Below are 25,350 nucleotides of genomic sequence, written 5' to 3' on the forward strand. Positions count from 1 at the left end.
CACTAGTGTCACTATTACCACTACACCGAGAACTTTCCACTGTCCTCCCATTCCACAGGTACCCCCACATGCAACAAAAACATAAAGTCATTTCAGGGACCTTGTACAGTAAATACTCAATTCTTGTCCAATACACTGGATCATTACACCAAAAATAACAAGATGCTTCCACATGCTATACCAGCAAGAACTGCATTCCTACTGTATATTTTAATAAAATAATTCAATTTCACCCGTTTTGGAGTCCCAGGAGGGGGTGCTAGAGGGCATACCTGCTGGAGACTCCCTCGTTCTGCTGGGAGACTTCAATGCTCACATGGGCAATGACAGTGAGACCTGCAAGGGCATGATTGGGAGGAATGACCCCCCCGATCTGAACCAGAACGGTGTTTTGTTATTGGAATTCTGTGCTCGTCACGGATTGTCCATAACGAACACCATGTTCAAGCATAGGGGTGTTCATATGTGCACTTGGCACCAGGACACCCTAGACCTCAGTTCGATGATCGACTTTGTGGTCGTGTCATCGGACTTGCGGCCACATGTCTTGGACACTCGGGTGAAGAGAGGGGCGGAGCTGTCAACTGATCACCACCTGGTGGTGAGTTGGTTTCGATGGTGGGGGAGGATGCCAGTCAGGCCTGGTAGGCCCAAATGTGTTGTGAGGGTCTGCTGGGAACGTCTGGCAGAGCCCCCTGTCAGAAGTAGCTTCAACTCCCACCTCCGGCAGAACTTCGACCACATCCCGAGGGAGGTGGGGGACATTGAGTCCGAATGGGCCATGTTCTGTGCCTCTATTGTTGAGGCAGCTGACCGGAGCTGTGGACGTAAGGTGGTCGGTGTCTGTCGTGGCGGCAATCCCCGAACCCGTTGGTGGACACCGGCGGTGAGGGATGCCGTCAAGCAGAAGAAGGAGTCCTACAGGACCCTTTTGTCCTGTGGGACTCTGGAGGCAGCTGATAGGTACCGGCAGGCCAAGCGGAATGCAGCTTTGGTGGTTGCTGAGGCAAAAACTCGGGCGTGGGAGGAGTTTGGGGAGGCCATGGAGAATGACTTTCGGACAGCTTTGAGGAGATTCTGGTCCACCATCCGGAGTCTCAGGAGGGGGAAGCAGTGCAGTGTCAACACTGTATATGGTGGTGATGGTGCGCTGCTGACCTCGACTCGGGACGTTGTGGGTCGGTGGGGGGAGTACTTCGAAGACCTCCTCAATCCCACTAACATGCCTTCCAATGTGGAAGCAGAGCCTGGGGACTCAGAGGTGGGCTCCCCCATCTCTGGGACTGAGGTCACCGAGGTGGTCAAAAAACTCCTTGGTGGCAGGGCCCCGGGGGTGGATGAGATACGCCCAGAGTTCCTCAAGGCTCTGGATGTTGTAGAACTGTCTTGGTTGACACGCCTCTGCAACATCGCATGGACATCAGGGACAGTGCCTCTGGATTGGCAGACCGGGGTGGTGGTCCCCCTCTTTAAGAAGGGGACCGGAGGGTGTGTTCCAACTACAGAGGGATCACACTCCTCAGCCTCCCTGGAAAAGTCTATTCGGGGGTCCTGGAGAGGAGGGTCTGTTGGATAGTCGAACCTCGGATTCAGGAGGAACAGTGTGGTTTTCGTCCTGGTCATGGAACAATGGACCAACTCTACAACCTTTACCAGGGTCCGATAGGGTGCATGGGAGTTTGCCCAACCAGTCTACATGTGTTTTGTGGACTTGGAAAAGGCATTCGACTGTGTCCCTCGGGGAATTCTGTGGGGGGTACTCCGAGAGTATGAAGTACCAGACCCCCTGATAAGGGCTGTTCGGTCCCTGTACAATCGGTGTCAGAGCTTGGTCTGCATTGCCGGCAGTAAGTCGAACCCGTTTCCAGTGAGAGTTGGACTCTGCCAGGGCTGCCCTTTGTCACCGATTCTGTTCATAACTTTTACGGACAGAATTTCTAGGCGCAGCCAGGGCGTTGAGGGGGTCCGGTTTGGTGGGCTCAGGATTGGGTCACTGCTTTTTGCAGATGATGTTGTCCTGTTTGCTTCATCAGGCCGTGATCTTCAGCTCTCTCTGGATCGGTTCGCAGCCGAGTGTGAAGCAGCTGGGATGGGAATCAGCACCTCCAAATCCAAGACCATGGTCCTCAGCCGGAAAAGGGTGGAGTGCCCTCTCAGGGTTGGTAGCGAGATCCTGCCCCAAGTGGAGGAGTTCAAGTATATCGAGGTCTTGTTCACGAGTGAGGGAAGAATGGAGCGTGAGATCGACAGACGGATCGGTGCAGCGTCCGCAGTAATGCGGGCTCTGCATCGGTCTGTCGTTGTGAAAAAGGAGCTGAGCCGTAAGGCGAAGCTCTCAATTTACCAGTCGATCTATGTTCCTACCCTCACCTATGGTCATGAACTATGGGTAGTGACCGAAAGAACGAGATCACGAATACAAGCGGCTGAAATGAGTTTCCTCCGCAGGGTGTCTGGGCTTTCCCTTAAAGATATCGTGAGAAGCCCAGTCATCCGGGAGGGGCTCAGCCGCTGCTGCTCCGCATCGAGAGGAGTCAGATGAGGTGGCTTGGGCATCTGATCAGGATGCCTCCTGGACGCATCCCTGGTGAGGTGTTCTGGGCACGTCCAACCGGGAGGAGGCCCCGGGGAAGACCCAGGACACGCTGGAGGGACTATGTCTCTCGGCTGGCCTGGGAACGCCTTGGGATTCTCCTGGAAGAGCTAGAAGAAGTGGCCGGGGAGAGGGAAGTCTAGGCATCTCTGCTCAAGCTGCTGCCCCCACGACCCGACCTCGGATAAGCGGAAGAGGATGGACGGATGGATGGAATTCAAGTTCAAAGATCACAACCTTTGGCCCCCAAAATATTTACATGCAGTTTAATTTATAATGGCCACTGAGATCTCTGAATTTTGAACTCAGCCAATCAATTGTACTATGTAATGAATGACCAACCTTGAAAATGTAATGAAGTACAATTGTTACTAAATAATGCAACATATTTGCATTTAAAATAAAAATAAGTGCAATTCCCTACATATTCTTTTTATGTACAGTAAAAAGAGTAAACCACAGGTATGTGATTCCCTTCCAAACTAGAGAGGCTGATGTGTCATGTGTCACTTGTCAAGAAAGGTCAGCCTGTGGAAATAAAAGACAAATGCATATGTGGGAAAATCAATGGAAGAAGTAAGAGATTTGGCTTTGAAAATAGTTACGCAATACTCATATTAAGGAAAGAACGTAGGTTTGGAAAACATGACCCTTTTATTGATAGATGTAAGGAAATAACAAAATGGAGTGTTAGAAGCAAATGTCAGACCCGTACAGGCCCAGGCTTTCAGCTACTTCAAAATACCCAAAAATCCAAAAATGTTTTTTTAGCAGATAAAGGGACCAGATATTTTCACAAAATAATCAAAAATGGTTTGCCTTAATAGTAAACACAAAACAAACAATTCCACTTGTGGAAATATAACGAAAAAGAAGCTCCACAAAAATAAAGTTTTGGGGACCGTCCCCATATATTGTTCAACGGACAAAAATAAAGCAAAGTAAATCGATGTAAATGATCAAAAGTACTATAATTTGGTAACCTTTTAACAAAGTTTATGAAGCAAGATGGCGTTTTTATACAGGAGAGAAAATGAGTACAGGAAATGGTTGGCAGGAAATGACGTTGAATTCATGAGCTGGAAACAGCGTCATTTTAGAGGAACCGGAAGTGGTGTCATGGTGGCCATTTTGGAACCTGGAAATGGACGGATTTATTTTTCCTCGGTTTTCCTGTTGAGAGATGAAGAGATTCAGGTAAGTACCACGTTTCAACCCCTAATCTCGCAATATTTCACTCACCTTTAGGCTTTTTGACTGCCTCCTAATCGCACGTGTGTGACAACTTTATAATTCAAATAGAAGAAACTAAAAACAGCACACATAAATAGGCTAAGTGTGGTCCTTCAGCAGTCATATCATAGCAGAAACACATCTTGGGGTTCTACCCACAGAACACAAGGGGTTTAAAAATATAACACTAATTTAAAAATAGAACAAACATAAAATGAAAAATAATACTTAAAACTCCAAAAACACATTTCAGCTAAGGACCAGACCCTGGATGAAACATAATATCTCCCAATCATTCCAGTGATAGCTCCATACTTATTACACAAAACTCCTTTATCTGAAAGTTAACTTAGGGTCAGACAATGGATGAAATTTTTAGAAAACCTTACAAAAATGTTTTAGTCAGCCATCTGTGTTCATTTACTAACTATAGAGAGATGCCCCTGTTAACTAATATGCAATTTAATCATGTCACCAGTTCCACTGTGTTCACCAAATTAGACCTTCATATTGGTTACAGGCTACTTAGAATCTATCAGGGGGAGGAGTGCAAGACCACGTTTAACATCACTTCAGGGCATTACAAATATAAAGAAATACTGTATCAAATGGGTTGGCAAAAACCCCTGCAGATTTCCAAAACATATTCGGCTTTATGGTTTTAGTTTATATTGATGACATCTTCATATGTTCTAATAATAAAAAGGAATATATTTTTCACACTAGACTGGGAACCACCAGTGACTGTGAAGCAAGTATAGAAATGTGTGACCTTTGCCCTATTACCACTGGTTTATCAAAAAAATGGTGTTATATTATTTCTACAATTATATCACTTAACAAAAAACACTTAAAACAGCTGTCATAGACACCAAAGGCTCAAATGTCATTTGATATAATTAAACAACTTTTCAGTTCTGCTCCAAATATACAATACCCATACACCACTAAACAATTCATAGTCAAGTTATACACATTGAATATTGAGATAAGTAACATTTTAACACAAACAACTGTCCACAGTAACAAGCTGAATCCTTGTGTATTTTTCTACAGAAAATATCCGTTAGCTGAGCTAAGGCGTTACAAAAAGAATTATCTTACAGTTCTTCCCTTTTTGTTCTTTCAGGACAACACATGCAGGGTAAAGTGCTCTAGTTTGAAAAGTTATTGTCTTCTGCATCATAGTAAGCAAAAAGACTTAAGGTTTTCTTTATGTCGCCTTCTTCGTTTTCTTGATTGCCCTCACCTGGTGAGGAGGTTTTCTGCGTAACTACCACATTCTTTACAACAGCTCCTTTGCAAATGGTCAAGGAGCATTTAAATAATAATGTAATAATAATGTAATAATTGTAATGACCATAAGTATAGCAATGATAACAAACAAAATGAAGTTCAGCCAGCTGAAGAGACAGTGATTGTTGTTTTCACCTTTCTGAAATAGGGGTTTCTTAAAGTCCAGTGAATTGCAGATGTGGATATCTAATGATGTCAACTTGGAAGATGAGTCACGGTTATGGTTCAGCAATGAGTACCAACAAATGCACAAGTTCCACCTTGACTGTCATGGAGCATGTCCAAGGCCATGTGGTTCTGGAGTGTTACTGAATATCTCTGCAAATATTTCTTAAAAAGCATCAGCTGTGAGGTTGGGGGTGCTTGAGCCAGTTTGTTGGTTCATTGGCCACAGGATATTAAGATGATTATTCCCTTGAATCATTCTGAAACTTTCTCTTCTGGAATGGGGTGGTTAAGGGATATTCTGGTCAACTGTTATGTAAGGAACCACATATGCCAAACAGCAGGTACCACACCACCCTTTGGGCAAGCAGGGATATATATGCTGACCACATACAAAATAGATGTTTTTTGGAGCAATGGGTGTATCAGTATTGCACACTTATAAAAAGATATTATGTCCTGATGAGGTCTATATCTATCTATGCCTCCAACTTACATTTCCTTTTTCAATTATATTCTCATACTGACTGTGTCCAACATTCCTAGCATAATTCTCTAACATGGAGAAGTAGGTTCAACTTCGAAGTCCTTACTGGGCATTGCATGACTCATAACTTGTAAGTACAGTTTCCTTTCACCTTGAACTGTAAAATCTAATTTTTATTCCTTATTAGGACACTAGGTATTTTATGTAATAAGTATTTAAAATATCTTGTTCTTCTTTTTACGGCTTGTTTATCTTAACCAGGTTTCCAACTGCCTGCTCAGGTTGGTAATGTCAACAACCTCAGGCCTAAATGTATCACCTTCACTAAGTTTAATTGTATGGATACCATACGTATTGGGAATAGAGAATAATCAAAATCCCAAGCAAGTATTAATCCTTGAAGTGAGGATGTGCCCAAAGGTATTGGGAATAAACGTGTGCCATGGGGAAAAGCATCACAGACCCAGCAAGTACTCTTTTTTTTTGTTTCACCCAGGAGAGTGTTAAGGCCAAATAGGTGTTTACCCCCTGTATTCCTTGTTTGTGTGGAGGCCTAATATGCTGTATATACCTTGGAATTCCGGCTAAGAAAAAGAGAGGAATAATTAAAGCTTAAGATTAAATCTAACAGGGAAGGATTTTTTCTGCTAACAAAGTGTGTTGTGCTGTGTTCTAAAGACTCTTTATATAAAGAATAATAGAAAAAATGACAAATATGTTCGGACTTCTGAGGTTTGTTGGCACCCTGCCCAGGGTTTGTTCCTGCCTTGTGCCCTGTGTTGGCTGGGATTGGCTCCAGCAGACCCTCATGACCCTGTAGTTAGGATATAGCGGGTTGGAAAATGACTGACTGACTGTTTGAACTTTCCAAATTAGAGTCCTCCCCTCTTTCTGATAACTGATATGTGAAATGAAAAATCCACATTGTAGATCCAACAGCCTGTCTTCCTTCTTCTCTCTTTTCCCATTTATTTAGTAGATGCCTTTAGGCCCATCTTTGCTCATAACAGGTCATTAGTGTGACTCAGAGACACGTCCCCAAAGTAACATGCAGCCGAAACTGGCATGACTCTAAGCACACAGCAGCACATCAAGACATTTAAACAGCACAGTTCAAGTAACAGGGAAAACCAAAGAGTGAAGGTATGTACATTTAAGGACTTACCATATGAAGGGTGGAGGGAGGTTACTGTTGCTCCTTATTCTCAGGTCGTTTCTTTGCAAATTAAGATACTGTATGTGCACCAGTCAAGATGCTCAGGAAGCTGGAGAAGATAGCGAGGAGGGGGAAGGCCTTTTGATGGTTATTGAGTTTATTTTGATTTAACATTTTTCTTTTGAGTGACCGTAGAGGTAAAAAAGAAAGATTATTTGTGATATTAATCTTTCTATTAGGTGGTGTTAGGTTTAGTTAGGTTTTGAGTTATACATTTTCCCCTTTGCGGTGGGTTGGCCCCCTGCCCGGGATTGGTTCCTGCCTTGTGCCCTGTGTTGGCTGGGATTGGCTCCAGCAGACCCCTGTGACCCTGTGTTCGGATTCAGCGGGTTGGAAAATGGATGGATGGATGGATGGATGGATGGATTTTCCCCTTTAAAGGAATGCAGTTAGTTCCATCCATCCCAAGAGGTAAATGACATCATCTTTATAAGGGTTGAGACATTGTCCACTAGGGGGCGGTTAACCTTATTTAGGGACAGAGAGAATTCAAAGAAACGTATAGTGTTTACTGTAGGGGGTGCTGATGAGCCCTATATAGTGAGAGAGTGGCTCAGTATCTGGCTATATTAGTGAAGTATAACAAACTCCAATTAGTCAGTGCAGGTTCCTGATTGTTCTGAAGGTTGAATACCTTATTATTTAAGACTGCATCAGAGTCTTATTTTTAAATAGTGTTCAGGCAGTTTGTTTTTCCAGGACTGGGAAAATTGCCTTTGGGAGTAAAGCCCTATTTTTGGGTATTGTTTTTCTTCACTTTATTTTTTTTTTTGTGGATTTTTTTTCTTTCTAATTTATTTCTGTGTGTGAACTGTATACATTCCTGCACCAGAATTTTTTTTTTGTAATAAACATATTTTACTTTTATCCATCTTTTTTTAAGAACAGCACTTTTGTGTTATAAATATTTTATTTATAAAGAATCTTTGTCTGCCCTTTATATTCATAAGCTGAATGTTGACGATTCCCTCCCATTGTCGAGGATTTTTGCTACAGTTTGTTGGTATTATATGCTAAGGTACTCCCAAGTTCATGACTCTCACAACCTTCAAATTATTGGCACATAGCTTTACTGTTATGAAGGTGACCCCAAGGTCAACTAATCTCCATTTTTGGGAATACACCAGTGTCAATTTTGCTATAGGTTTAAGCAAGTGAGAGTGTTTTGAAGAAAATGACATTTCTCTGTATTGCTTTTAGGAAGAAACACATGTAAATAAGAAATGTAAAAGTCAAGAGATGAAGGGTCAATAGGCAACCTTTGTTTGAGACAGGGATAAGTCTTGCAAAAAGAGTCCCCTGCTTTGAAGATCATAATGATTTGATTGGTATCTCATCAGCATACTGTACAGTATTATGATAATAGAACTGCCTTCTTCCATTGAAAATGTTTGTATTTACTTGGTTTGAAAATTAAAATGTTCTAGCGACATTGGTCTCTAATCAGCATACAGTGGTATATGTACTTCAAGATAATTGGCACTAATAATATTGTTTAACTAATAAAAATGTGTTTACACTATTGTTTAGCAAAAGAAATTGGTATATACCATTGTTTATGTCATGTTGATCTAGTCAGAGGTTGAACCAGTCATATACCTCTGGGCAAATAAAATCAAGTATAGTCAGAGATTACTAACTCATGCCTGCTTCTTATATACTTTTGGCTTCATATCACGGGTACCCCCTGTGGCAATGGTGGCTTGTATCTGGCCCAGGTTGCCCTAGGCCTGAGGCCAGTAACATTTACAAATCAAGGAATGAGGTTACTGGGAGCCACAGGGTATCAGTCAGGGAAAGCCATGAGGCCGGTCCCATTAATTTAATAACCTGATGAGAGAGTCAAATATTTTAACTCACATACTAATTACACAAAAAGGAGCTCTGTTGTCTGGGGCTTTATGCCCCTGGTAGGGCCACCCAAGGCAAACTGGTCCTAGGTGAGGGATGAGACAAAGAGCGGTTAAACAAAACCTTCTATGATGAAAAACAATTTTGGACGGCGTTTTCCCTTGCCCGGATGCGGGTCACCGGGGCCCCACTCTGGAGCCAGGCCTGGAGGTGGGGCTCGATGGCGAGCACCTGGTGGCCAGGCCTGCACCCATGGGGCTCGGCCGGGCACAGCCCAAAGAGGCAACGTGGGTCCCCCTTCCCATGGGCTCACCACCTATGGGAGGGGCCAAGGAGGTCGGGTGCAGTGTGAGTTGGGTGGTGGCTGAAGGCGGGGACCTTGGCGGTCCGATCCTCGGCTACAGAAGCTGGCTCTTGGGACATGGAATGTCACCTCTCTGAAGGGGAAGAAGCCTGAGCTTGTGCGTGAGGTTGAGAGGTTCCGGCTAGATATAGTCGGACTCACCTCGACGCACAGCTTGGACTCTGGAACCAATCTCCTTGAGAGGGGCTGGACTCTCTACCACTCTGGAGTTGCCCCCGGTGAGAGGCGCCGAGTGGGTGTGGGTATACTTATTGCCCCCCGACTTGGAGTCTGTACATTGGGGTTTACCCCAGTAGACGAGAGGGTAGCCTCCCTTCGCCTTCAGGTGGGGGGATGGGTCCTAACTGTTGTTTGTGTGTATGCACCGAACAGCAGTTTGGAGTACCCACCCTTTTTGGAGTCCCTGGAGGGGGTGCTAGAGGGCATACCTTCTGGGGACTCCCTCGTTCTGCTGGGAGACTTCAATGCTCACGTGGGCAATGACAGTGAGACCTGGAAGAGCGTGATTGGGAGGAATGGCCCCCCCGATCTGAACCCGAGCGGTGTTTTGTTATTGGACTTCTGTGCTCGTCACGGATTGTCCATGACGAACACCATGTTCAAGCATAGAGGTGTTCATATGTGCACTTGGCACCAGGACACCCTAGGCCTCAGTTCGATGATCGACTTTGTGGTCGTGTCATCGGACTTGCGGCCACATGTCTTGGACACTTGGGTGAAGAGAGGGGCGGAGCTGTCAACTGATCACCACCTGGTGGTGAGTTGGCTTCGATGGTGGGGGAGGATGCCGGTCAGGCGTGGTAGGCCCAAACGTGTTGTGAGGGTCTGCTGGGAACGTCTGGCAGAGCCCCCTGTCAGAAGTAGCTTCAACTCCCACCTCCGGCATAACTTCGACCACATCCCGAGGGAGGTGGGGGACATTGAGTCCGAATGGGCCATGTTCCATGCCTCTATTGTTGAGGCAGCTGACCGGAGCTGTGGCCGTAAGGTGGTCGGTGCCTGTCGTGGCGGCAATCCCCGAACCCGTTGGTGGACACCGGCGGTGAAGGGTGCCGTCAAGCTGAAGAAGGAGTCCTACAGGACCCTTTTGTCCTGTGGGACCCTGGAGACAGCTGATAGGTACCGGCAGGCCAAGCGGAATGCGGCTTTGGTGGTTGCTGAGGCAAAAACTCGGGCGTGGGAGGAGTTTGGGGAGGCCATGGAGAACGACTTTCGGACGGCTTCGAGGAGATTCTGGTCCACCATCCGGCGTCTCAGGAAGGAGAAGCAGGGCAGTGTCAACACTGTATATGGTGGGGATGGTGCGCTGCTGACCTCAACTCGGGACGTTGTGGGTCGGTGGGGGGAGTACTTCGAAGACCTCCTGAATCCCATTAACATGCCTTCCAATGAGGAAGCAGAGCCTGGGGACTCAGAGGTGGGCTCCCCCATCTCTGGGACTGAGGTCACCGAGGTGGTCAAAAAACTCCTTGGTGGCAGGGCCCCGGGGGTGGATGAGATACGCCCGGAGTTCCTCAAGGCTCTGGATGTTGTAGGACTGTCTTGGTTGACACGCCTCTGCAACATCGCATGGACATCAGGGACAGTGCCTCTGGATTGGCAGACCGGGGTGGTAGTCCCCCTCTTTAAGAAGGGGGATCGGAGGGTGTGTTCCAACTACAGAGGGATCACACTCCTCAGCCTCCCTGGAAAAGTCTATTCAGGGTTCCTGGAGAGGAGGGTCCGTCGGATAGTCGAGCCTCGGATTCAGGAGGAACAGTGTGGTTTTCGTCCTGGTCGCGGAACAGTGGACCAGCTCTACACCCTTAGCAGGGTCCTGGAGGGTGCATGGGAGTTTGCCCAACCAGTCTACATGTGTTTTGTGGACTTGGAAAAGGCATTCGACCGTGTCCCTCGGGGAATCCTGTGGGGGGTACTCCGAGAGTATGGGGTACCGGCCCCCCTGATAAGGGCTGTTCGGTCCCTGTACGATCGGTGCCAGAGCTTGGTCCACATTGCCGGCAGTAAGTCGAACCCGTTTCCAGTGAGAGTTGGACTCCGCCAGGGCTGCCCTTTGTCACCGATTCTGTTCATAACTTTTACGGACAGAATTTCTAGGCGCAGCCAGGGCGTTGAGGGGGTCTGGTTTGGTGGGCTCAGGATTGGGTCACTGCTTTTTGCAGATGATGTTGTCCTGTTTGCTTCATCAGGCCGTGATCTTCAGCTCTCTCTGGATCGGTTCGCAGCCGAGTGTGAAGCAGCTGGGATGAGAATCAGCACCTCCAAATCCGAGACCATGGTCCTCAGCCGGAAAAGGGTGGAGTGCCCTCTCAAGGTTGGGAGCGAGATCCTGCCCCAAGTGGAGGAGTTCAAGTATCTCGGGGTCTTGTTCACGAGTGAGGGAAGAATGGAGCGTGAGATCGACAGGCGGATTGGTGCGGCATCCGCAGTAATGCGGGCGCTGCATCGGTCAGTCGTGGTGAAAAAGGAGCTGAGCCGCAAGGCGAAGCTCTCAATTTACCAGTCGATCTATGTTCTACCCTCACCTATGGTCATGAACTATGGGCAGTGACCGAAAGAACGAGATCGTGAATACAAGCGGCTGAAATGAGTTTCCTCCGCAGGGTGTCTGGGCTTTCCCTTAAAGATAGGGTGAGAAGCTCAGTCATCCGGGAGGGGCTCAGAGTAGAGCCACTGCTCCTCCGCATCGAGAGGAGTCAGATGAGGTGGCTCGGGCATCTGATCAGGATGCCTCCTGGACGCCTCCCTGGTGAGGTGTTCCGGGCATGTCTAACCGGGAGGAGGCCCCAGGGAAGACCCAGGACACGTTGGAGGGACTATGTCTCTCGACTGGCCTGGGAACGCCTTGGGATTCTCCCGGAAGAGCTAGAAGAAGTGGCCGGGGAGAGGGAAGTCTGGGCATCTCTGCTCAAGCTGCTGCCCCCGCGACCCGACCTCGGATAAGCGGGAGACAATGGATGGATGGATGGTTCAGTATAAGAAACAAAATCAAAAGAGAGAAAGTAGAATAACATAATGATTTAAAGTCAATCGGCCATGTTCTATGAGGGTCCTAGTAAAAAATTCCGATCTATAATAAAAAGTACAAATTTGCTTTTTTCTTTTTTTAACTCTAACCTTTGGAAGTGAAGGTTGACGAAGCCTGTGCATGCACACAAGCTGGCAGCACAGAATCTACAGTAAGAGTTAATGGATGATAATTGGGCACTAGTGTCCTCCAAAAAACAGATCTTAACTGGGGTTCATAGAAAATTAAGAAAACAAAACTCATAGCCACTGGACAAAGTGTACTGCTTAGCTTTAGAGAAGAAATCAAATGAGCAAAATCAGTTTGGCTCCATATTACCAATTTCACTTTCCTGTTAAAGAATATTGTTCAAGTATGTGCACATTTCTACCCGTATTGTTTAAACTCAGGTTTTAAAATATTTATAAGATTGATAAATAAATCACTATGCCTGAGGCTAACAGGTAATTCATACAAAGCACACTTTCTCTTTTCGTTCAGAAATTCCCTTAAATTATTTGTAAACTAAAACAATGCTCTATAATTATATATACAAGTTTTCATTACTTCTTCTTCTTCTTTTTTCGGCTGCTCCCGTTAGGGGTTGCCACAGCGGATCATCTTTTTCCATATCTTTCTGTCCTCTACATCAGTGATTCCCAACCACAGCCCTGGGGGCACAGTGTGGCTGCAGGTTTTTGTTCCAACCAGCTTCGGTTTTTAAATGTAGTTCTGGGCTAATTAAGTGATGTGTTATTTCCCACGTTCTGTGTTTTGGGAACAATATAGAAATTAGAAAACTAAGTTTGGTAAAATAAGTATATTAAAATTTACCAAGCAGTTTTTTTTTGTTCTTTATTTTGCCTTATACAATTTCTTGTATTAGGAATTTGTTAGTTTTCGCATACCCCTTGGGGTCAGACCGCAGGGTCAGCTATTGTACAGCGCCCCTGGAGTAATTACAGGTTAAGGGCCTTGCTCAAGGGCCCAGCAGAGTAGGATCTCTTTTGGCAGTGACGGGGATTCAAACTGGCAACCTTTTGGATACCAGCGCAGATCCTTAGCCTCAGAGCCACCACTCCGCCCATTATAAGGGAATAATGTATTTTTTTTCTTTTAACAATATTTTCATCTTGATTTTCATTCTACTTTTCTAGGTGTTCTAATTGTTTAATTAATTCATTATTTACTAATTAGTGAGTCTAATAAATAATAATAATAATTACTATCCTTAGCATCCTTCTCCCAATATACTCAGCATCTCTCCTCTGCACATGTCCAAACCAACGCAATCTCACCTCTCTGACTTTGTCTCCCAAAAGTCCAACTTGAGCTGACCCTCTAATGTACTCATTTCTAATCCTATCCATCCTCGTCACACGCAATGCAAATCTTAGCATCTTTAACTCTGCCACCTCCAGCTCTGTCTCCTGCTTTTTGGTCAGTGCCATCGTCTCCATTCCATATAAAATAGCTGGTCTCATTACCGTCCTGTAGACCTTCCCTATCACTCTTGCTGATATCCATGTGTCACAAATCACTCCTGACACTCTTCTAAAGCCATTCCATCCTACCTGCACTCTCTTTTTCACCTCTCTTCCACAATCCCCATTACTCTGTACTGTTGATCCCAAGTATTTAAACTCATCTATCTTCGCCAACTCTACTCCTTGCTGTGACGATGCGGGTTCTCTCCATGCTCCCAACATCCTTATGGGAACCCTAAACCCAACACCATCGGTAATGTCACCGAGATGATCTGACAAATGAGGACAAATCTCACATGAAGCCAGGGGATATATCCAAAAAGTGCCAAAGTGCTTTTATTTAAAACAACAAGCAGTGTCCAAAGTGCAGTGCATCAGGTTCAATAAAATCCATAAAAACAACTGTTCAGGGGGATAAAAATCAAATAAATAAATCCTTTAAAATACGAGGTTAAAAACGCAATAGTTAAAATGCAGTCTCTCTCTCTCTCTTTCTCTTTACTCTCCGGCCCACCTCCGTCTCTGTTTCTCCCCGGTTCACCCATTGCTCCCTCAGCTGGCGGAGACCGAATAGCCACGAGCTCCTTCAGCCGTCTTGGCCTCCTTACAGTCGACAATGCCAGACCGTCCGAAGTCGTCTCTCCTCCCTTCATCTTTCGCGCTCCCGCGGTCGCTCCTCAGATCCCTTGGGACGACACCTGCCCTGCTCACCTCACTCACTCGAACTTTCAGTGGGGCAAACTAGCCCCTAGAGCGCCACCAACTAATGCTCCTTCGCAGGGCCCCAGCTCATTCACCTTCTTCTTTTCAGGTGGCCAGATCCTCCTGCTTATACTGCCTTTCCCGTTCTTTAACCTCTTTCTCCTCCCTACATCCTTCCATTTATCTATCCCTCCATCCTGGTATTGACCCGTATATATACACCCCCACGCGCCTCAATCACACACCGCAGGAAGCCAATGAGGCAATCGAGAACGACCGCACCCACACGTGCAGGTGCGACTCGCTCCAACTACCTCATTAACTCCCCGCAGTCGTGCAATCGCACCCACGGAGAACAGCACGGCAATATGGATTTAAAACCCGGCCTTTTTTATTGGAAGCCGTGGACCCGCTATACCACATATGCATCCTCCCCATTTCACTGACCTCCCTCTCATTTACACACGTCTTCTGTCTTGTTCTTACTGACCTTCATTCCTCTCCTCTCTAGAACATATCTCCACCTCTCCAGGGTCTCCTCAACCTGCTCCCTACTATTGCTACAGATCACAATGTCATCAGCAAACATCATAGTCCATTGGGACTCCTGTCTAATCTCGTCTGTCAACCTGTCCATCACCATTGCAAATAAGAAAGGGTTCAGAGCCGATCCCTGATGTAATTCCACCTCCACCTTGAATGCATCCGTCACTCCTACCGCAGACCTCACCACAGTCACACTTCCCTTGTACATATCCTGTACAACTCTTACATACTTCTCTGCCAATCCCGACTTCCTCATATAATACCACAACTCCACTCGAGACACTGTCATATGCTTTCTCCAGGTCCACAAAGACGCAATGCAACTCCTTCTGGCCTTCTCTATACTTCTGCATCTGTGGTGCTCTTCCTTTGCATGAAACCATACTGCTGCTCACTAATCATCACCTCACTTCTTAACCTAGCTTCCACTACTCTTTCCCATAACTTCTTGCTGTGGCTCATCAATTTTATCCCCCTGTACTTACTACAGTCCTGCACGTCCCCCTTATTCTTAAATATCAGCACCAGTATACTTCTTCTCCACTCCTCAGGCATTATCTCACTTTCCAAAATTCCATTAAACAATCTGGTTAAAAACTCAACTGCCATCTCTCCTAAACAATTCCATTCTTCCACAGGTATGTCATCTGAACCAACAGCCTTTCCATTCTTCATCCACTTCATATATGCCCTTACATCCTCCTTGCTAATCCGTTGCACTTCCTAATTCACTATCTCCACATCATCCAACCTTCTTTCTCTCTCATTCTCTTCATTCATCAGCCTCTCAAAGTACTCTTTCCATCTGCTCAACACACTCTCTTCACTTGTGGGTATGTTTCCATCCTTATCCTTTTCCACCTTAACCTGCTGCACATTTTTCCCAGATTGTTCCTTCTGTGTAGCCAATCAGTAAAGGTCCTTTACTCCCTCCTTACTGTCCAACCTCTCATACAACTTATCATATGCCTTTTCTTTAGCCTTCGCCACCTCTCTCTTCACCTTGCTCCTTATCTACTTTCTGCATCTCTCTGACTATCCCACTTCTTCTTTGCCATCCTTTTCCTCTGTATACTCTCCTGTACTTCCTCCATTCCAGCACCAGGTTTCCTTTTCCTGCTTTCTCTGTCCAGATGTCACGCCAAGCACCCTTCTTGCTGTCACCCTTACTACATCTGCTGTAGTTGCCCAACTGTCTGGTAACTCTTCACTGCCACCCAGTGCCTGTCTCATCTCCTCCCTAAACTCAACCTTGCAGTCTTCCTTTTTCAACTTCCGCCATTTGATCCTTGGCCCTGCCCTCACTCTCCTCCTCTTCTTGATCTACAACATCATCCTACAGACCACCATCCTATGTTGCTTAACTACATTTTCCCCTGCCACAACTTTGCAGTTTTCAATCTCCTTCAGATTAACTCTTCTGCATAGGATGTAATCTACCTGTGTGCATCTTCCTCCACTCTTGTACGTCACCCTGTGTTCCTCCCTCTTCTTAAAATGCATATTCACCACAACCTTGTCCTTCCTTTTGGCAAAATCCACTATCATCTGACCTTCTTCATTCCTCTCCTTGACACCATACCTACCCTTTCACCTCCTTGTCTCCTCTGTTCCCTTCACCAGCATGTCCATTGAAATCTGCTCCAATCAGCACTTTCTGTCCCTTGGGTACACTGTTCATCACTTCATCCAACTCACTCCAAAAATCTTCTTTCTCATCCATCGCACACCCAACTTGCAGGGTATATGCACTAACAACATTCATCATCACACCTCCAATTTCCAGCTTCATAATCATTACTCTGTCTGACACTTTTTTCACCTCCAAAACACTCTTGGCATACTGTTCGTTTAGAATAACCCCTACCCTGTTTCTCCTCCAATCCACACCATGATAAAACAATTTGAATCCACCTCCGAGCCACTTGGCCTTACTCCCCTTTCATATAGTCTCTTGCACGCACAATATATCAACCTTCTTTCTCTATCATATCTGCTAACTCTCTCCCCTTACCAGTCATACTGCCAACATTCAAAGTTCCTACCCTCAGTTCCACTCTCAAGTTTTATACAAGTTTTTTTTTATACAGTATATGCATGTTTTCATTACTAATTGCATTAATACATACATTAGAACTTAAATAGAGACTTCAAAATATTGTATTAACATTTTAGCTTGTAAGGAATAAAACAGAATCTTCTATAGTATCCTATTAGTCTTATAAATATGTATATTTCTAATGACACAAAGGATGAGAAAAAAAATTAACATATACAATTACTGAGATAATTTTAGGAACACTGGTACACCTGCTTCTCCATGCAATTATCCAATCAATCAATTATGTGGCAATAGCGCAATGCATAAAATCATGCAGGTCATGTGCTTCAATTAATGTTCACATCAAACTGATTTGAATGATTCGATCATGGTATGATTATTAGCGTCAGACAGTCTCTTTTGAGTATTTGTGTAACTGCTTACCTTTATAACTTATAGAGTTTAATCAGAATGGTGCAAAAGAAAAAAACAAGTGAGCAGCAGTTCTGTGGACATAACTGGTTCAAGATGACAGAAAGACTACAGTAACTCAGGTAACTACACTTGTGATGAGGAGAAAAGCATCTCAAAATACCCAACACATCAAACCTTGAGGGGAATGCTACAACAGTAGAAGACCATGTCAAGATCCACTCCTGTCAGCAAGACCAGAAAACTCAGTGCAGTGGGCACAGGCGGAACAAAACTGGACAAACATAGCCTGGTCTGACGAATCTCAATTTCTGATAATTCACAGCTTGAATGTGCAGCTAACAAATCTGCAGAAATTGTGTGATGTAATCATGGACCAGAATCTCAAAGAGATGATTCTGACATCTTGTGTAATCCATGCAATAAAGAACTGAGGAGGCCCTATCCAGCATCAGTAATACTGTTCCTAATAATTTTCCAATTGAGTGTATGTATCTTACTCTAGAATTTATTGTTTGCCTGTATGTAAATACTTTCTTGACAGATAGTATGTTATACTCCTGCATTGATTAATAGCAACTTGAGAACAGAGGTTTTGCTCCTTTATTTACTAGTAAAACATTACTTGTATTTCAATTTTTAAAAAGTCTTCTTAATAAATGCCAACATATCTATGCTAAACATTTTGATTTCTTTCATCCATAACCTCCTGAATGTTGTGTTACTGATGCCCAGTGTCATCCATACATCTCCTGTAGTGTTAATTCTGTAGAAAAAGCAAGGTCTACAGTCTGTTGTTTAACATTTTTATTGCATTGCTTGCAATATATACATTACCTTTATAGCTGTAAAGACACCTGGACAGAATATCAGTCTATTGCAAAGTGAATGCACATGGTCCAGTTTAGCAATACCAATTCCCAATTCGAGCATCTGGAGCAACTCACACAGACATGTGGAGAATATACAAATTCCATGATGGGTGCTTTCAGGTGTGAACTCTGGCCACCTTGTTGTAACACAGCAGCACTACCACTTTGCCACCTATGTTTCTCATTTATCCAGAAAAATAATTGGAAGGATTATTATAATGAAAATGTATTTCCTCAGTCATTCAGAAGAATTTCCAGTTTATTTATTTTTACTCCTTAATTGTTCCTAAATATTTTGTCTGAAATTAGTCAACTAAACAATCTCCTAAGTACTCTCAAGAACACACATGCACCATGAGTACTCAACATGCACATTTTTTTTGTTAATTTGAGGGAATCAGTCTACTTTGTACTTTATAATTATAAAAATAAAATCCTTCAAGATTATTTATATGTCTTTATATGTATTTTACAGTATATATATATATATATATATATATATATATATATATATATATATATATATATATATATATATATATAGAGAGAGAGAGAGAGAGAGAGAGAGAGAGAGAGAGAAAGCCAATAATGGTGTACCTCCAAAGAACGAAAGTGGAGTGGAGTGTGGTTGGAGATAACAAAAGTATCATACTTACAATAATTTAAGAGTGGGGATTAAATTCAGTCAGTCAGTAATTCTCCAACCCACTGTATCCTAACACAGGGATCTGCTGGAGCCAATCCCAGCCAGCACAGGGCACAAGGCAGGAATAAACCTCCAGGCAGGGCACCAGCCCACACACACAGCCAGCACACACTAGAGACAATTTAGGATCACCAATGCACCTAACCTGCATGTCTTTGGACTGTGGGAGGAAACAAGAGCACCCAGAGGAAACCCATGTAGACACAGGGAGAACATGCAAACTCCACGCAGGGAGGACCCAGGAAGCGAACCCAGGTCTCCTTACTGCAAGGCAGCAGCACTACCACTGCGCCACTCTATATTATATTATATTGAGTTAATTAGTGTAGTAGTGTTTTTTTTCTTTTTATGCTCTTGTTTTAATTTTTTCTCAGCACTGTTTTTAGACTGTGAATGAAGACATGAAGACTGTTGAATTGAGCATTTTGACTATTCTCTATATACTTTCATGATACAAGATGAAGTTTGAATCTTACATTTAATACTGTTATCAGCCCAGAATTGAATAAATGCATGAGCTTTTTCTTTGGTCCAGTGCACTCATAAATCCTTTTTTTATGAAAGAAGTATTACACATCAAACCAAACACGTTAACCTAGACAAATTAAGGTAATGTTATTATAAATGGAAAGCAGATTAACAACTCTTGTACTAGTTTTATCTTCTTTTTTTTGTCTAATGATTATTATGAGAAAATAGGAGCTCAGAAAGTATTAGGAACAATGGAAAAATTGACCAGAATATCAATGACGCTTAAAAGCAAAATTTTGTCAAAAATAAATAAATAACCATCCAAACCAATCATCAAAACCAAAACAGCTGAAAGCATATAGAATAATTCCTTGTTGTAGCCTGACTGTTTAATGGAAAATCACACTATATTGGAGATTTGTTTTTTTTTTTGTTTTTTTGTCTTTGAGTCATTACTCATATGGCTGAAGCTTTGGCCCACCATCTTTTAAAAGGAAAATAACACCACCTAATATGTCAGTTGATTTCAGTGTCATGTGACTGACAGCTGACATAGCAACCTTTAAACAAGATGGCCATAGCCATGAAAAGATAGTCCCAAACTAGTGGCAACTATATAAAAAAATCATACTGCCTGAATAATAAAAAAGTAATAAAAAATGTGAAATAAACATTCAAAATGTATAGAAATGAAAACAATTGGTTTATGAATGTCAAAAATTTGGTTTCATCACAATAACAATACATGTTGAAATCAATCAGTGAACGTGACATCTTTACAGCCTTGTTAAAAGCATTCCTGATATACATACGCACCCAAGGTTATTGTTAGATTATGCTCACCCATGAACATTATTGGCTGACCTGTGACCTCTGCAGGGTATTTTGGATTTTAGGATTTTTAGTGAATTTTTTCCCAGAAATATCATCTGTATTTCTGGTAAAAATGGAAAACCAAACAGCTATAAATTAAGACCCGCTGCAGAACTAAATGTCAGTTCCACCAATGCAAAATAAAACACTACTATAACAAAGACACCATTGTTAAAATATACTAAGTGACAAATTATTCAGGTAAGTATGTGCATCTTTATTCTAATAATGAATATATAGAGATATATATTTACAACTAGCACATTTCAGAACTACTTAGAGAAAGATTACATATCAAGAAAAGAGAACAGGATAACATTTTCAATAAAGAGCTCTGCTAAATAACCTTGCACCAAAATAAAATGTTTTCATAAATCCAAGAGTACAGCAAAGTATTTTAATGTATTTCCAGAAAGGAATGATAACACAAATTAAATCTGAACATGTGCATACATTTGTTGAAAAACATGAATATAGATAACAAAAGCAATAACAATAAACAATGCCCAGATATACTTTGATTAAATCAGTCCTATTGAAATATGTCTGTAATAATGCAGGCTAAAGATTCTTCTTTTCAGTTGAGTATTTCTACTTGACATTGTTAAAAAAAACAAGTGATCCTGCAAGAAAGAAAACAAAAACAAAACAATCAGAAATGTAAAGCATACGTTAGTGTTGTAATACAGTATGTTTATATTTAATTAATAGTTTTATTTTTAAGCAAACCTTCTTCAAGTGGTTTCAGTAAGCATATATAGTTTGTAATACTGTTAACAGTATTGCCATTATTTTAGATATTATTTATTATTTATGACGACCTATTATAAATATTCTTTTTGATTCAGTGTAGCTTTAACTGACACATTATATACAATATAGCAAAAATTACATCCCTTATAACTTTGCAAGACACTAAAAAAGTAGCTCACTCTTTTGTTTTCAGTCGGCTAGATTACTGTCACGCACTCCTCTCAGGACTACCCAAAAAAGACATCAATTGATTGCAATGAGTGCAGAATGGAGCTGCTAGAATCTTTACTCAGAAAAGAAAATCCAAGCACATCTCTTCAGTTTTGATGTCAATACATTGGTTAACTGTGTCATTTAGAATTGACTTTAAAATACTGCTTACGATTTATTAAGCCTTAAATAATCTCACTCCATCATATATCTCGGAATATCTTACAGCTTACACTCCAAATCGTAACCTTAAATCTTCAAATGAGTGTCTGCTTATAATTCCAAGAACTAAACGAAGTGGTGACGCAGCCTTCTGCTGTTATACACATAATATCTGGAAGAGCTTACCAATAGAAATTTTCCAGGCTAATATGGTGGAGCATTTTGAAAAACTGCTAAAAACCCATTACTTTAATAAAGCTTTCTTATAGCTTAATTTTAGTGTAACCCTGATACTCTGTATATGCATTTATTTATCTTTTTTATATTGGGAAAAGGATGTTAAAGATAGGGCTGCCAGGCAAGAGGAAAAGAGAAAAGCCTAAGAGAAGGTTTATGGATGTCGTGAAAGAGGACATGCAGCCAACAGAAGAAGAAGAAGAATCATGGCTCTACAATCCGTACTAACCCCTACTTTCTCTGCTGTTCTTTTTCTGGTTTGCTGTGATGGCGATCTGCGCCACCACCACCTGATCAAGGCACCATACAGTCCTTACTTTGATGGATCAAAGGTCAGCTGTCCACGTGACCATCGTTATTGAATTCTTCCATGTTAAGCCCAAAAACCACGAGGACTGATTGAGATCATTGATGTTAGGTAGAATGTCCAGTGGGGGCTGGATGGTCTCGTGACCTCGGAACCCCTGCAGATTTAGTTTTTTTTTCTCCAGCCCTCTGAAGTTTTTTTTTTTGTTTGTTTTTTTCTGTCGTCCCTGGCCATCAAACCTTACTTTATTCTTTGTTACTTAGTATTGCCTAATCTTCATTTTATTTTTTTGTGTTTTCGTTCTTCATCTTGTAAAGCACTTTGAGCTACATGATTTGTATGAAAATGTGCTACATAAATAAATGCTGTTTTCACTTAACATTACCTGAGATTCATATTTGGTTCTAGCTACTGTTAACTGACCACTTACTTTTCACTGTCAGTATTAGATTCTTAGGTAATTCAGTCTTTTAATATGCCACCTTCATTGCTGGAATGAGTTTGACATTGTAAAAAACTATTCCAATGGCATGAAAAAAAAATTGATACTTTTTTTTAAAATATGACAGGATTATCAACTACAGTTGTTACCCTATTTGCTTCTCATGAAAATATTTTAACTCATTGTGTTTTTTTGAATACACTGTATTGTTCTAAAGTATTAAAACTGCTTTAAAACCAGACTGTATACTCCCAAAATAAATAAATAAACAAACAAATACATGAATTGAAATGTCTTATTAAATAAGAGGGAAGTGTATGCTTTCCCCACAATATATTCCACTTCATTCTTAACTGTTGCAAAATATAAACGTGACAAGAAATTTTCTTAGTGCAGTCAAAATTACTGCAAGGAAATTTTTTTTTTAACTACTAAGCAAAAATAATAATTACAACAGTATTGCAAATGCTATTAACACAAGTATGCTGTTACCTATTATAAAACAATGTGCACTTTAAAATAAAAATGAATATTAGCTAATGTATTAGCTACCGGATGGATTCTTAGCAAAAACATATAGAAGATTTAGCTTACAAGAGAAAGAGTCAGTGTTGCTTGAGGAAGCTAATGTTTTCTCAAAGATATTTTAAATGGAATTAAATATATAAAAAGTAGAAAAAGAAGATGGTTGTGAACTCCTTCCTGGATTCCCAAATCCAGCAATAGCACAGATACACAGAGTATCTGTTAGGTACAATGAAACCATGTTGATTTGGACTCAAAGTACATGTAGGACATACTATGGTGCTTTATTAAATGTAATTTACAGGCATATTTAAAACAAAATCCATCTTCTACAGTACTGTACACTGCTGCATCAATCAGCATAGGCAGCTGAAATTCAGATTACTTCAGGAAGTATGGACAAACACGTGTCTGAAAGTTTAAAACTCTAAACTGTGAAGAAGGAGATTAAAAAAATAACGGAAAAGATAGCAAAATATTGTTATTGTTCACTATTGAATTTTTTCTGTTTGACAAATGCAAAACCCATTGGAATTGCCTCAACTTCTGATATTATTCTATTTTGTTTTCCAGTTTTGTATCATAGCTTTTCAATTTCACATGTGCTATGACTAAAATTCAAGATGCGGTGCTGATTGAAAAATATAAGCTCTGTTTAGACCAGTTCTGAATATTTTTAATATACTGAATATATTAATGTAATGAAATTTTATTTCTAAAATAGTGAATCTAAAATCGAATATATAGGAAATCAACAAAGGTTAAAAAAATCTATAAAGTTCTTATTAAAGAGGACTATTGCTGTGAACGTGCATAATAACAGGAACATTAAAATGAAGAAGATTGCCTATAAACATGAAAAAATAGATCACTTCAGTCAAGCTAAGGTATAAAAAATCAATTAGCATGCTTTCCATTTTCTGTGAATCAGTTTTTGGTTACTTTGGAAAAGCAGATGAACACTTAACATAGTTAAAAATGATTGTATTTAACTAATTATATTTCTAAAATAGCTTCATTTTTTTTCATTTTTTTTTCAACATTGGTTGAATCCTAAAAATTAACAATTAGTCTCCCAAAATAAACATAATCTTTCCAGCTGTTTTAACTTGAAAGAATATCTCATAACAAGTGTGGTGATTCAAATTAAAGTCTCATAAATCAACCAAACACAAAATCAATCCTCATAAATATTAACATATACATTCATTCATTGTCAGTCATTCATTTTATTTCAATTTTAGGGTCACAAAAGGCCGAAACCTAACCCAGACAGCAATAGGCAAGAGACAGAAACCAATCTTAGACAAGGCATCAATCCATTATTAGGCACACTCAGCCATACACCTACACTTATTAAAGATACCCCGAGTTAGGGTCACTGACCAATCTAACATGCATACAGTACCTTTAATATACTGTGGGAGAAGCTATACTTATAGTAATTATGAATATATGGGTGACTCCTCGGAAAAATGACCTTAATAAGATTTGAACCTAGGATCCCAGATCGGTGTAGTAGAAGAGCTAAAAGCAGTGTGACACCCTTGTCAAATATAACCCTTGGTAAATACTGTATATAATACCTCTTCAAACTGTTGAAAGTAAGGGTTGTGCAAATCTTATGTGTTGATGCTAGTGCAATAATCCTCCTCAATAAGTTCACCTGGCAGTCTAAATAGATGATTTATTTATTTGTTTTATAAACATATTTAAGCTTGACAGAGCAACCAGAAATTTTTATATAATAAGATCTACACAGTGTTGCTAAAATTCAGAATTTACAGGGCTTTACTTACCTAGCTCATCCATGCTCGTGCTGTCATGAGGACATTGAACACGATGCTCTTAATAAAAATAATTCTTAAAGCCAAAACAGCCAAAGTCAAGGTATTAAGATTTTCATCTAGAAAGTAAATCAAACCAGTGTGGAATAAGTTTGAATAGTTTGTTCAGTCATCAGATAAATATTTATTGCATGAACAAAAAGTAAGTAAAATAACATTTTTAAGTAAATTACATTTTTAAGTAAAATAACAATCAGTTTACTTTTGACAAAGATAGAAAATACTTTGTATATAAGAGAGTATTTACCTGTATTAATGTCACCGTTGCATATATTAATTTCTGAAAATAAACATGTAAATAAATGTTATAACACATAAAACCTTGAAGTTGAGCTAACTGGTTACCCTGAAATTATCAAATAGAATAATACATATCTTTACCTTAAATAAAAAGCATAATATAGCAACATTACAATACAGCTGTTAACTAGTGCAATTTAGCAATCCAGAATAAGAAAAAACTGCCATAGTGGCTTTGGGTTTAACAAAATACATTCCAAGAGTCTTTCTTTTAATGGGTTCTTT

At 41.4% G+C, this 25,350-nt stretch overlaps 1 gene segment (V, D, J or C); it reads right to left on the minus strand.

Annotated features, from left to right (window-relative positions):
* Nucleotides 1-20,535: 20,535 nt before the first annotated feature.
* The window catches only part of LOC114658024 (M1-specific T cell receptor alpha chain-like), a 51,261-nt gene continuing 46,446 nt past the window's right edge, over nt 20,536-25,350 (minus strand). Inside the window, 3 exon segments of the C gene segment in view lie at nt 20,536-20,965; nt 24,778-24,884; nt 25,073-25,105. Of these exon segments, the coding sequence occupies nt 24,778-24,884; nt 25,073-25,105 (140 nt within the window).

The sequence above is a fragment of the Erpetoichthys calabaricus genome, chromosome 9 (genome assembly GCF_900747795.2).
Source record: "Erpetoichthys calabaricus chromosome 9, fErpCal1.3, whole genome shotgun sequence".
NCBI lineage: Eukaryota > Metazoa > Chordata > Cladistia > Polypteriformes > Polypteridae > Erpetoichthys > Erpetoichthys calabaricus.